Source organism: Macrobrachium nipponense, chromosome 23 (assembly GCF_015104395.2).
Source record: "Macrobrachium nipponense isolate FS-2020 chromosome 23, ASM1510439v2, whole genome shotgun sequence".
Taxonomy (NCBI): domain Eukaryota; kingdom Metazoa; phylum Arthropoda; class Malacostraca; order Decapoda; family Palaemonidae; genus Macrobrachium; species Macrobrachium nipponense.
Genome location: NC_061090.1, coordinates 51,833,815 through 51,848,533, shown reverse-complemented (window position 1 = coordinate 51,848,533; position 14,719 = coordinate 51,833,815). Strand labels below are relative to the sequence as shown.

General features: G+C 50.1%; 1 protein-coding gene across 2 annotated transcripts in view; it reads right to left on the bottom strand.

Annotated features, from left to right (window-relative positions):
* LOC135200447 (gephyrin-like) overlaps window positions 1–14,719 on the bottom strand; it is a 191,488-nt gene that overhangs the window by 89,499 nt on the left and 87,270 nt on the right. For both annotated transcript variants that reach the window (XM_064229092.1, XM_064229102.1), the window contains exon 3: window positions 8,625–8,771. In XM_064229092.1, the coding sequence (XP_064085162.1) occupies window positions 8,625–8,771 (147 nt within the window). The remainder of the gene's footprint in view (window positions 1–8,624; window positions 8,772–14,719) is intronic.

Sequence of the window (14,719 nt, the reverse complement as noted above, 5' to 3'; positions counted from 1 at the left end):
TTTCTCTCCCCCTGAACAAACCTTGTGAGGAGAGATCTTTCTTTCTTGAGCCCAGAGCAGCAGTTCCCTCGCTGTCTCGTAAAGGGAGAAGGACAGAGTACCTCCCTGTTTCCTGATATAGGCTAGGGCTGTTGTGTTGTCTGAATGGATCTGAATGACCGATCCTGAGATCTGATTCTCGAAATGAATGAGCGCCAGATGAATGGCTGTCAATTCCTTTTTGTTTATGTGCCAGGACACCTGTTCTTCCTTCCAAGTGCCTGACACTTCTTTTGTGCCTAGCGTTGCTCCCCATCCCGCGTCTGACGCGTCTGCAAACAACGCTAGGTGAGGGCTCTCTAAGCGAAGGGAGATACCTTTGCTTAATTTCTGTGGATCTAACCACCAGCGGAGATCCTTCTTTATCTCTTCCGATAGAAGGAAGGAGTCTCCTAGATCTTGGGACCGCTGGTCCCATCTCTCCTTCAGGTAAAACTGAAGGGGTCTTAGGTGCAGCCTTCCTAAAGAAACGAACTGCTCCAGCGAGGAGAGGGTCCCCAGCAGACTCATCCACTCCCTCGCGGAAAAATGTTCTTTCTCTAGGAAGGCTGCCACCTTTGTTAAGCAGCGTTCTCTCCTTTCCTGGGAAGGAGAAGCCAGAAAATCCCGAGAATCCATCTGAATCCCCAGATAGACAATGCTTTGCTGGGGAACCATTTGGGACTTCTCGGGATTGACTAACAGTCCCAGAGACTGTGTTAATTTTAGGGTAAATGAAAGGTCCTCCTGACATTGAACCTTTGATTGTGCCTGTATGAGCCAATCGTCCAAGTACAGGGATATCCTGATCCCTCTTAAGTGTAGCCAATGAGCTACATTCTTCAGTAGGCCCGTGAAGACTTGAGGGGCCGTCGACAGTCCGAAGCACAGCGCTCGAAATTGGAAGACTCTTCCCTGAAACATGAACCTTAGGTATTTCCTTGAAGCCGGATGAATTGGCACATGGAAATATGCATCCTGAAGGTCCAGGGACACCATCCAGTCTCCTGGACAAAGTGCAGACAGAACAGAGGAAGATGTCTCCATCGAGAATTTTTTCTTGATGACGAAGAAATTCAGAGCGCTGACGTCTAGTACCGGTCTCCACCCCCCGAGGTTTTTGGCACTAGGAAAAGCCGATTGTAAAAACCTTTGGAATGGATATCCTGAACCGGTTCTATGGCTTCCTTCAAAAGCATCTGTTCTACTGCTTGTTGAAGTGCCTGCCTTCGGACAGGATCTTTGTACCTTGCCGCTAACTCCCTTGGAGTTGTCGTCAAGGGAGGGTTTTCCCTGAAGGGGATCAAGTATCCTTTCTCTAGGATTGAGAGGGACCATTCGTCCGCTCCTTTCTGCGCCCAAACTTTGGCAAATTTCAAAAGTCTGGCGCCTACTTTTGTCTGGAGGACTTCCTTTTCATCTAGATTTCCCGAAAGATCTTCTAGCCGGTCTTGTTCTATGATCGGGTCTCCGACCTCTGAGGGGGCTCTTGAAGAGGCGGCTCCTCGAAAGGGCTGTTGAAAGATTACCCTTTCTTTCTTGTCCATCAGGACTGCAGGTCTAAACCTTTTGGCCGATTGAGAGAGGAGATCCTGGGTGGCCTTCTCCGTTAAGGATCTTGCAATATCCTTAACCATGTCCTGGGGAAAAAGGTGGCAAGACAGAGGCGAGAATAGAAGGGAGGCTCTTTGGAGAGGAGATACAGCCTTCGTCAGGAAGGAGCTATAAACAGACCTCTTCTTTAGAACTCCTGTTCCGAAGAGGGAAGCAATTTCCACTGAGCCGTCCATTACCGCTCTGTCTAGGCAGGCCAGAACACTAGAGAGCTCCTCCATACTAACGAAGTCAGGGACCTGGGCTCTCTTAGCTAATGCTCCTAAAGTCCAGTCCATGAAGTTGAAAACTTCAAGTGTCCTAAACAGGCCCTTGAGAAGATGGTCGAGCTCGCACATCCCCCAAGTTGCCTTTGCTGAAAGTAGAGAAAGTCTCCTCGACGAATCTACTAGAGGCGCGTAATCGGCATCTGCCGATGATGGAAGACCCAAACCCATCTGTTCTTTGGTGTCGTACCACCTTCCCGGTTTACCAGTCAGTTTGGAAGGAGGGCAGGAAAACACTGTCTTGCCCGCTTCCTTCCTGGATTGGAGCCATTCTCCAAACCCTTTAAATGCCTTTTTCATACAAAGTGCAGGCCGCATCTTTACAAAAGAAGAGGATTTAAGAGACTTGGTGCTTGATAACAGGGAACCAGGTGAGGGAGGATCCGCAGGATGAAGGGTGTCTCCGAACTCCTTGAGGAGGAGCAAAGAAAGCCTCTTATAATCTGAAACTGCTGCGTCCACTGGTAGACCCTCGTCCGAAACCTCCTCTAACGCTCCAGCTGAGGGAGAGCGTCTCAAAGGGGAGGAGCTCTTAGAAGGAGAAGGACTCCTTTCACGAGAGGGAGTGCGCCCGTCAAGAGGTAAAAACCTTCCACTGCTGGCTACCCTAGGGCTCTCAAAATCCTGTCTTTTAAGAGGAGAAGAACTCTTAAAAGAAGGGGATCCGTTCGGTTCCTGGTGTTTACTAGGCTCCTTGCGCCTGACAGGATCCTGTCGCCTTTTAGGCTCCTGGCGCTCGCTCGGCTCCTGGCGCCTGACTGGATCCTGGCGCCTCTGGTGACTCCTGGGGGAGCGGCTGCGAAGCTGCGGCTTAACAGGAGTGGGATTTATGTCCTTGCTCTCTTGTACAGAGGAGCTCTTGGTAGGCTCCTGGCGTCTGCCCTGGAGAGAGCGCCTACCATGAGGCGAAGAGAGCCTATCGGGCGAAGAGGAGCGCCTACCAGGAGACACGCGCCTGCTCGGAGTGCGCCTGGGAGAGTCCGAGAGCTCCCTCCTATAAGAAGAAGAGCGCTTGATACCAACTGGAAGCCTCTTGGAGCTCTTAACTGGGAGAGAGACATCTTTCCTTCTTGAAGAGTCTTGAGCAAAGGAGCCTACAAGAGAGGATAACTGTTCCTGTAGACTTATAAGGAATCTCTTCGTAGGATCTTGTGGAGAGGGAGCAGTCTGCCTTGCCTTCCTCTGGAAAACGCTCAGGGGTTGAATCTGCAGCGTCTCCTCTAGGAGACTTCCAGCCACGTCTAGGCGACGACGAATCTGATGCCGAAAAACACTCCCTTAGGATGCATTTCCTGCGGCTATCCAAGGTAGCCTGGGACGCTTCTTCAGGATCTACCGAAGGGATGCCTGACCGTTGGGGATGCCCTACATCCTCCTTGCGGCTGTTGACATTCCTCCTCCCCTGTTCCTGGGAGTTTGAAAGAGGTCTAGGCCTAGGAGCAATGCGGAGCCGGTCACTGGGTACACTGCACAAATCACTATCACTCTTACCTTCATCCATAGCTCGTAACTGAGCTTGTAGCTTCCTAATGGAGGACTTCACAGTCTCCCTTTCAGAAGAAGAATCCTTAGATTCCTTACAGGGAGAAGGAGCTGAGGTTACAAGAGAAACATTAGATACTACAATGTTATCTACATTTTCCTGTTCTAAAGAGCAAGATCTACTGGAGCTCCTTACGGAAGCCTTCCTAACTCTATCTCTCAAGTTTCTTGACATAAGAGGTTAAATTCTTCCACTCTTGTTCTGTTAAATTCTCACATTCCATACAAGTGTTTTGAAAAGAACATTCAGCACCTCTACACCTCCGACACACTTGATGAGGGTCTACCGATGCTTTCGGTAGCCTAACTTTACACTCCTCCCTTATACACACCCTATACAAAGGAGTAGCCTTAACTTCAGACATATTGAAAGAAAAATCCTATCCAAAATCCAAATACGGTCCACAATTAGCGTATGCCAAGCCAGAGAAAAAGAATATGTCACCAAATATCGATCCAATCTTAGTCTTAGGCAAACGAGAAGCAATCCAAGCAGGAGGAACAAACAACAATGTTGTCAGAACCGGCGACAGAGAAAATCTGATTAGAAGACGGGAATGGTTCCGGATCCCGCCACCCAGCGGCGGGAATGGTAGATCACCTGACCTACCTGTCGCGTGTGCCGCGAGTTTTGAAATTCTGTCGGGACGACCGAGTCTATAGCTAAGTATATATCTGCTGGGTAAGTTGCATGTACAAAAACGCATTTTCGAGAAGTTCGGCAGTAAGGAAGCTTTCGCGCCCGTGTTGGAGGCGCCTGTTCTGGAATCGCCGGGTGTGTAGTGGAGCGCAAAAACATGCCAATGTGTCGGGAGAAATGCTGCGATTTCTGATGCAATACCTCGTCTATATTCATCTAAGAACTTCTGGAAATCTCGCGAGTCTGTGACGCTCGCCGTAGGCTCCGCCCCCAGAATGCCGTATAAATACGACGGACGAAGTAGCAGCAGGAGGAGGAGATATAGAGAGATCGTAAAAGAGAGACACCTATTAGTCACAGAGAGATATCCTCAGTAAGAGCCACTGGTCAGAATATCATTGAGAGATCAGCAGCAGTGATCGTCAGAGAGAGACTAGAGACGAAGGAACCGACGAAGGATCAATCAGAAGAAGAGTTGTTCGAGAGTTGGTTGGATACTGGTCTAATCATCTTCAGGAGTGGACGACCGAGTTGTCTCTACGTTGAGCAGACTTCGGAGAAGAAAAGGGAGGAGTTCCTTCCTTACAAATAGACTATTTTCTGCAATACAGAGTCAAGAGGACATCTGCAATTGCCGCTCTACTTTTGTGAAGCTACCACTTCGAATTACCAAATTGACTAGCAAGTATTTGAATTGCCTCACTGTTTCCCCAGTTCATGCAGTGTAAGATTCTATCTTTTTATGTAAATAGGAGATACCATTCTGCATTTACCGTTGTTAGTAAGCTTGTAAATAAACCTTTGTTGTGTTAGTGTTTCTTTCTATATTCGTATCCCCAGTTTCAACTGTTGGTGTTGAAATTTTTTTTTTATTATTATTTCATATCGAACCTGAAGCGGACCTCTCTCAGAGGCCGTAACATTGTGTCGACCCTTGGCCAGGATATTTCAACACCGTAACAGTCTCCTGTCGAAGAGCTACGTCCTTTGATGTTCCCGGGACGTAGGTTTGAAGATGGACCGGGTTGGAGGTAAGGGGTGGCTGAGATTCGAAGGGTAGTAGATATTCCTCCCGAAGGATGTCTACTATCCAGGTCTCGGCACCGTAGCGCTGCCATGTTGCCCAATGGCTCGCCAGGCACCCCCCCCACTTCCGGCAGCAGGTGAGGGGGAATGCCGTCCCTAGCGTTTCCCACCTCTCTTCGACTTCTTCCCTGCCCCTCCTCATGAGGAGGAGGGCTGGGAGGGGGGCTGATGATGACCTCCCCTGGCAGAAGTTGAAGGCAGAGTATTTCCACGGGGCTTAGACGGGGCAACAGTCTTAGCAGCCAAGGAAGCGCTAGCCAAACTCTTGGGCTTGGCCGCAGTTACTCGAGGCTGCCCAGAAGCCTTCGAGACTGCCTGGTGTACTAAGCGGTCACTGTCATCAGTGCGCCGCCTTTCTACCGCAGCATCCACCATCTCTCCTGGGAAGAGAGAGGAGGAACTCTGAACAGGTCCGTTGCGAAGTCCAAGTGCCGCCTCACGCCCGGCCGCCCTGGATACTCGGGTAAGGACTGCGTCCCTACGGCGGAGTACCAGGTTGGCCCACAGGTTTACCGTCTGGTGGGCGAGGTAGGAAATAGCCCTACCTCCAGACTGGCAAAGTCTCCTGAACGCCGAGTTCCTTTCAGGAGAAATATTCCCAGAGGTGGCTGCGACTTTAGACACTGTGAGGGACCACAGGTCTAACCAGGAGACTGCCTGGAAAGCCGCCATAGCGGTGGATTTCAGGCCTAGTGCCTCTTGCTGCGAGAACCAGAGGTTCTCTGACAGGAGCTGCTGCAGACACACTCCCGGAGTTAGCCTGGCTAGCTCTGGGTTAACCTGTTTGGGCGGCATTGGATCCTCGGATGGCACGTAGAAACGCCGCTGTTGCATTAGAGGAGGAGGAAGTAGCTTAAACGACCTGCCAGACTTTAGCAAACCCTCCTGTCCGGAGACGAGAGACTCCACCTGGTCTAGCACAGAGTCGGCCAGCTCTGATCGCGGCAGACCCACCGTCGGTTTGGGTTCCTTCTTCGGACCCCAAAACGACTCGAGCCGGGACGGGGGCTCAGAAGGTGGGAGCGGCAATCCTTCCCTGAGGTCATTGAGCTGACGAATCAGCGCAATAACCTCGGCAAAGTTCCTCTGGATCTCTGGAGTGATGGCATCTTGAGGAGTAAGACCGTCAAGTCCCTCCAGCAAGAGCGACACCTGAGATCCTAACTCCTTCAGAAAGAGGAACGGCGACAGACCCCTCTCGGTCTCCTCCTGTCACTTGCGCGTAAGACCTGGTCGATCCTAAGACCGTGCCTGGCACGTACGGCGTCGTGACGGGATCGCGAGGGGCGCGCCCCTCACAATCACTCCTTGGTGCCTCGCCCTTCCCGGTGTAGCCCGAGGAAGTTGAAGGTACGGGAGAGGAAGACCTGACGCTCCCCCCTCGCTCACTGGCAGAACCGGTGTGCTTGGAGGGCTGCAGGCAATCACCAAACCGCGGTGGGGATCGAGCTGCAGGCCTGGTCGCGCCGCTCCCCTGGGGCGAGCGGCTGGACCGAGAACAGCGGCCCCGGTCCCATGCGTCAGAGGAGCTGCTGCTGGTCCCCCTATCCGTCTGGTCCCGGTGGGAGCGGCGGTCAGGAGACCTGCAGAGACCACTGTCGCGGTGAGACCGGTGCGTGTCCTCGCGGCGTGTCGAACAGCTGGTACCAGCCGAGGCTGGCGCCAGCGATTGGGGGGACCTCTTCCCAGCCCATGGCCGGTCTGGGACAGTCACATCAACCCGGGTGACTGGCTGGTCGCTGCGAGAGCAGCCACTGGCCTGGCGAGAGTCACCTGAGCGGCTCTCGCCAGCCTTCCGCTCCGTGCCTTGATCCTGGCGCCAAGCGAGCTCTGGCGTCTGGGTCTTGGCTGCACGGCCACCCGTGGGCAACCATACACTCCGTACCTCTCGCGGACGAGAGGCCGAGCCGGAACCTGGTGTAGCGGCAGCGCCCCTAGCACCAGGTGAGGAAGTACCGGTGTTAGCCGGTACCCCTCTGGTCCACGTCTTCCTCTTCCTTGCGGAAGTAGAGACGGGCCCTGTTCCCGAAGGAGCAGGAGGACCAGTGGAAGGACGGGACGGGCCCTTAGAAGTTCCCGAAGGAGCCTTCTTAGGGGGGGAGGAGGCAGCCTCCTTCTTCCGTGGCTTGGAAGCCTTGGAAGGCGAAGGGGAAGAGGCGGCAGCAGGCGACGATGAAGACGACGACGACACCTTCCTCCTCCTCTTCTTCTTCATCAGCTCCCTCAGGACAGACGTCAAGTCAACCATCCAGGATGGAGCCCGGGCTGCTGTTGCCGAAGCAATAGGGCCGCTCGGCTGCACCTGTCCGGAAAGACCAGCGTCTGAGGCAGCAACACCATGGGCTGGAACGACGTCGGCAGGTGCGGGAACTGCGGGAACAGCAGGAACAGCAGCAGCGGCAGGTATGGCAGGTAGAGCAGGTAAGCCAGGAGACGGGGCAGCAGCCAGCGACATCCTGGGTACCGGCGGCAGGTCCAGGGGCGAGCTCTTTGGGCAACGGAAGTCCGGGGGAGGCAGCACAAAGAACCCGGGCGGCGGCTGTAGGTGTCACCGACATCACGTGGGGGGTATATACCAGGTGAGGAGGGGCGGCGTACCCAGGAGTAGAGATCGTGGTGGTAGTGGTGGTCATTGCTCCATGGGTGACCGTCCCAGACCCCGCCAGATGCTGGAGCAGCCCCTGGATACTTGGCACGCCCTGCAGTCCCAACGACGCCCACACCTGTCCAAGGTCGTCCCCCACGGCAGAAGCACCTGCGGAAGCAACAGTCGGGTACACATGAGGGGTTCCCCCTTGTGCGGGGGGGGGGGGGGGGGGGGGGGCAAACCCCACCCTGAATGAACGGGAGACCCCGAATACAACTGTACGTCGGGGTAACGAGCGCCCTCCTCTACGCTCGACAGATCGGGCGAAGAGAAGGACCTCGAACCCCCCCCCCCCACCCCGAGCGCAAAGGGCATGAGAATCTATTTCTGGGAATGAGCGGAATACTCCAAACTTGCGGCCCTCCAATCCGGGGCACACTCTCCGGTTGATGGGGGGCGCGGGGATAGCTCCATTCCTTGATCCATAATAATAAATGAAAATGAAAAGAATGATGTACTACTTACAATTTTCACTTTCACACACAAACAAACCAGTTGAAGAAAACACAACAAAATCAGAACATACGACGATGAAGCGGGCAGAGAGCGATGACGAACACGTCCTCACACCACACGGCCAAAAGCAAAAGTGGTTCTTCACCTACCAGTCGCGCTGCGCGCGCACTGTCGGACAAGCAGTTAACTACCGAACTCCCTTGTTCGAAGCTTATGACCGTTCCAGCTGCCGCTAGTTACCTTCCTATTGTAAAAGGACCGATGGTTTGTATATCGTACCGGAACAACTACAATGTAAAGATCAAATACATGACCCTTAACAAAAATCGTGGCAGAATTCACGAAGCAAAATTACCTCCCTCACAGCCTCTGGAGTGACATCACGTTGTGCAAATCCAGTTCCTCCTGTTGTGATGACCAAGTTTAAGTCTTCTGCACACCACTCTAGTAGTTTCTCCTTAATAAGATGTACTTCATCTGGTACACAATCAGTCTTGCTGACCTGTAATATACCATCATGTTACCTACATGTTCTGCATTTTATACGATAAATCCATTTACTTCTAAACAGCATTCTCAATAAAAATGGTATTTTTATAATAAAATAAGGTTTCACACAATTACATAGCTATACGCCTCTTACTTTACGGCAGTCGAAATCCCAAATTTTTCGGCGCTAACGGTGCTGCTGACGTGTAGGTGATACGACCCCGCCCACTTTCGGGGATCCCCGGTACTACTGAGCTTTGCTTTGCTTTGTGGGGAGGAGGGAGGGCTTTAATCAAGTAATTGTTCGGTAAGTATGTGTGAAACCTTATTTTATTATAAAAATACCATTTTCACACATGAAACTTACCGAACAATTACATAGCTGAATCCACATTACCCGGCTGGTGGGTATATGGACTTTTAATGCAAATAAGAAAAAACTCACATTGCAAGAATGTTGTAGTACCTTACCTCGTGAGAGAGCAGCTGCAGGAGAATACTGCCTCTGGTCGGCGCTCTCATCACTTGTAGGGAACGTGGCAGTAGTGGCCAGGATCGTTCCTACTACTAGTGGGTATTCTGCAACCATGGAGGTTCACCGATGGTTGATCAGAATGAAATAATATTAACCCTTGCCCTGGGCTATGACCAGATTAAAATAACAATCAAAGACCATCACCTACACATAACCATAAAAAAGTAAACCAAACCCTACCATAAAAACTGGAGGGTACTCCTGGTACCGTGTACCCCCAGGCTTCCCCAAAACTCGACCACCTTCTAATCAAGACGAAGAGATAGTCAAAAGGAAGGGGAATTGGACCAAATCCCCCTATGCTTCCTTTCCCAACACCATGCCCATCACCGACAAAGGTCCTAAACGACAACAATTATCAAACGTTGCTTCCACATCTTTCAGGTAATGGAGAGCAAAAACCGATCTCGACCTCCAGAACGTAACTTGCAAAATAGATGCTAGCGACGTATTATGTCTAAAAGCCATGGAAGTCGCTACTGCCCTAACCTCGTGGGCTTTAACTTTACACACCTGTAGAGTCTGATCTCTTACTGACGTGTGTGCTTCCTGAATCAGGCTCCTTAAAAAGAACGAAATTGCGTTCTTAGACATAGGACGGCTCGGATCTTTAATGAACACCACAATCGGTTCGAACTTCCTCTCAAAGCCTCTGTTTTATGAATATAAAATTTCAGTGCTCTCACCGGACACAAAGAACGTTCTTCGTCCTCTTCTCCTACTAATCCTGACAAGTTTCGAATGGAGAAGAAACGAGGCCATGGTCTCGAAGGATCTTCATTCTTCACTAAAAAATCCTGAGTATAGGCACACACAGCTTCGTCTTGTGTGAATCCTATCTCTTTACTCATTGCTTACTAAGAATAACGTCTTCTTAGTAAGATCCTTCAAAGAAGCCGAATTAAGAGGTTCAAAATTTGCTTTAGAGAGCCAGGACAATACTACGTCTAAATTCCAGTCCACTAAACCTGGTCTCCTTGTCCCAGAGGACTCAAAAGATTTAATCAAGTCGCTAATGTCCGAGTTATTAGATATATATAAGTTTCTATGTTTAAAAACTGACACCAACATGGATCTGTATCCTTTTATTGTCGAAGTCGATAACTTCCTAATGTCTCTCAGATATACTAAGAAGTTTGCTATCTCTTGTATAGAGGTTTTAGAAGAAGTTGTGTGACTTTCTCTGCACCAATTTCTAAAAACTCCCCATTTTGACTGATAGAGTTTGGCCGAAGAGACTCTTCTACAGTTAGCAATAGCCTCTGCCGCTCTTCTTGAAAAACTTTTCGCTCTGACCAGGTCCCAGACAGTCTGAATCCTGTCAGAGCGAGATACGACAACCCTTGGTGATTTCTGTCGAAATGGGGCTGTTTGAGTAGCGATGGAATTTGTGACAGAAGCCTGGGGAAGTCTACTAACATCCTCAGGAGATCCGGGAACCACTCCTTTCTGGGCCATAAAGGAGCTATTAGAGTCATCGTAACGTTCTGGTGACTCTGGAACTTGTTTAATACCTCTCTGATCATCGCAAATGGTGGAAATGCATAAACATTCAGACCTGACCAGTCGAGAAGCATTGCATCCGTTTTCCAGGCTAACGGGTCCGGAACCGGAGAACAGAAAAGAGGAAGCCTGTTGTTCCTGGACATTGCAGAGGTCTATCGTTGGTTGTCCCCACAACTGCCATAGATCCTGACAAACTCTGATATCCAATGTCCACTCCGTCGGAAGAACCTGATGCGCACGACTGAGTTCGTCTGCTAAACCGTTGAGCTTCCCTTGCACGTACTTGGGGAAGAGAGTCACTTTGTGCGAATTCGCCCACAGAAGAAGATGCTCCGTCATTCTATACAGGGAGAACGAATGTGTCCCTCCCTGTTTCCTTATGTATGACAGTGCTGTAGTGTTGTCCGAGAACACCGAAACTTTCTTCCCTTCGACTAGAGGGGTGAAACTTTGAAGCCCACGAAAAATTGCTTTCAGCTCCTTTATGTTGATATGAAGACCTCTCTCCTGTTCCGTCCAGATGCCTGATGTCTTCTCTTTCCCCAACAGGGCTCCCCATCCTGAGTCCGATGTGTCGGCATAAAATTCTAGCTCTGGGTTCGCTCTTTCGAGGGACAAACCCTCCTGAGCTCTTTCCTCCAACAACCACCAACGAAGATCTAACTTGATTTCCTTGGAGATCGGAATAACAGTCGAATCCGGTTGAATTTTACGGTCCCAACTGGCCTTTAGGTAGAATTGTAGCGTCCTCATGTGAAGACGACCAAGTGTAATAAAGGTCTCCACCGAAGTGAGAGTCCCTAACAGGCTCACCCACTCCAGAGCCGTGCAGGACGAGCGGTTTAACAGCTTCCGTACAGCCGCAAGGAGAGACTATTCTCCTCGGGGAGAGAAAAACCCGTAAAGCTTGTGAGTCCAGAATCATCTCCAAATATGGAATCCTCTGACTCGGTACTAACTGTGACATCTCTAAATTCATTACTAATCCCAGTTGCTGTGTTAATATTAGTGTCCAATTTAAATCCCTCAAACACTGGAGACTGGAGTCGGACCTTAGAAGCCAGTCGTCCAGATAAAAAGCAATATTGATTCCCATCAAATGTAACCATCGGCTTACCGGAGCCAGGACTCGAGTAAATACTTGTGGGGCTGTCGAAAGTCCGAAACAGAGCGCTCTGAACTGATAAACTCTGCCGTTGAAAACGAACCGTAGATATTTCCTAGAGCTCCGATGAATAGGTACATGGAAATATGCATCTTTCATATCCAGCGATACCATCCAGTCTCCTGGTCGAAGAGCTGACATGACCGACCGGTTGGTTTCCACACGAAACTTCGTCTTCAGAACAAAGATATTGAGTGCACTCACATCAGGACAGGCCTCCAGCCCCCCGATGACTTGGGGACTACGAACAGCCTGTTGTAAAAGCCCGGTGAGATGTCTTCCACTATTTCTATGGCCTTCTTGGAAATCAGGGCTTCTACTTCCTTGGCAAGAGCCAAAGCTCTTTCTGATCCCTGCGAGTATGCTGTCAAGGCGATGGGAATACTCGACAGCGGTGGATCTTGCACAAACGGGATCACATAACCTTCTCTTAATACTGTGATCACCCTTTGTTTTGCCCCTCTTCGACTCCATTCCCACCAAAACAGGCGGAGTCTTGCTCCTACAGGCGTGTGAGGGTAAAATTCCCTACTTGTCCGACTGTCTCGAGGGTGGTTTTTTACTGGCTGTGGCTTGTGGACGCAAATTAGTCCTTGGTCTGGGTTGCCATCTAGTCTTTCTCCCCCGAAAAGGGTGCTTCTGAAGAGGTGACCCTTTAGCTCCTGTAGGTGGTGTCTCCTTGGGGCGTCGCGTCGACGAACGAGTCAATAAGTCGTTGGTAGACCTTTTCTCCACATCGGCGAGAACTTGCTGAATAACCTGTTCAGGGAATAAATGCGACTTACATAAAGGCGCAAACATGAGAGCAGACTTCTGGTTAGAAGTGACTCCCTTGGAGGTGAAAGAGCACCAAAGTTCTCTCTTTTTAAGGACACCCTGAGTAAAAAGAGATGCAAGTTCCCCTGAGCCATCCCTGACTGCCTTGTCAGCACACGATAATACATAAAGCCAGTCTTTCGCCAAACTATCCTCCAGAGATTGACAATCCTCTATTTTCCTTGCTAATGCAGCAATAGTCCAATCTAAGAAGCTGAAAACTTCTATTACCTTAAATAGGTTCTTAATCAGGTGCTCGAAATCAGGCGAAGAGAAGAAAATTTTCACCGACGAAAACGCTGTCCTTCTGTTAGCATCCACCAGACCTGAGAAATCCCCTTGGGCAGAGGCAGAGACACCCAAAGAGGGTAATTCTCCAGTAGCATCAAATTTATGTCTTCTGTAACTTGGACGGTGGGACAGCGAAGGCGGCTTTACCAGACTCCCTCTTCTTCTCCAGCCACTTCTCCGCTTCTTTGAAGACTCTTTTCGCCGACTGCGAAAGCACCAGTTTAGGTAGACTCGCTGAAAGTACTTTCCTATCCTTAACAAAGGTAGAAGGAGGTGAAGATGGAGGAGCTGGCTCGAATTTCGGATAAGAAGCAAACAAAAACTTCATCAAGTTGGAGTAAGCAGAAGCCGCTTTCGATTCTTGTTTCGACTGATCCTCCCCATCCGACATTGTCGACTGCTTGGCTTCTTCATCCGTATAAGACTTAACTTTCTTCAACGACTTAACTAAGTCCTGAAGCTGTCTCAACGGTTCCAAAAAAGCTTCTTCTTTGTTGTTCGCATCACCTCCCGATGGTGCGGGCGAAGGAGACAACTTCCTTGATGAAAACTTGCGAGTCGAACTCTCTCTCTCGTTAGCTGGCGAACGAGTCGAAACTTTCCTTGTTTCAGTCGGCGAGACAAAACTATGCGAGTCCGACGCTGATACCTCGCGAGATCGCTCCCTCCCTCTCTTCACAGGTGATGACGAACTATCCAATGGCACTGCGCGCCTTTTCAACGGGCGTGACACTTCACTCCACTTCTTTCGCCTGGTATCAGGCGAACACACCTCCGAGTCCGACGACAAACCTACACCAGACACATATACACCTTTCCAATGGTGTCTACAGTAATCGAGTCGAAATTCACGACTGAGTCGACGGCCGCCTGTGGGCAAACCCCTCCAGTCTCCCTTCGACTCACGGTATGTCTTCTCCCAGGTGCTGGGGAGCGGGACAGTGACCTCGGTCTAGGAGACGTGGAGGGACGGACAGCCGCCTCCTCGGATACGACACTTGCACTTTTCACTTCAATAGACTTAGTCACAAATTCACGAAAAGATGTACCTAAATCCATGACAGATTTAGCAAGCAGCTCAAATTTCCTATCCATCTTATTTTCTAATTGGGCAATGGTGTCAGAATCAGAAGCTGGGGAACCTGAGCCGGAGTAAGATGTACTGAAGTAGGAGGACTATCAATAGGAGAGACGTTTGACAAAAAAGGAGAAGACAAAGCAGGCTTCTTTGCCTCTGATGGCAAAGGAGTTGACTCTAATCTAGCCCTACTATCAGCCCTAATGGCTGCCTTTCTTTTCCTATCTTCTTCCATCTTATCAAGGTGAGACAAAAAACTCTTCCATCCTTGATCATCTAGATCTTCACATTCATTACATGTACGCTCTTTAGTACACTCTTGCCCCCTACATTTCACGCACTTTGAGTGTGGGTCATAACATAATTTGGCTAATCTAGTTTTGCAGCCTTCGCTGCAAAACCTAACAGATGAACCTGAATCTGACATAACTTACACTAAACAGATGAATAAAGAAAGCACCTATGCCGTCAAACACAAAAAGCAACCAAGAAAATTGTACTTCACCAAATCGGGTGTCAAACAATATGGCGAACAGTTGACTGCAGCGAAATACACGGGTGTTTCACCGT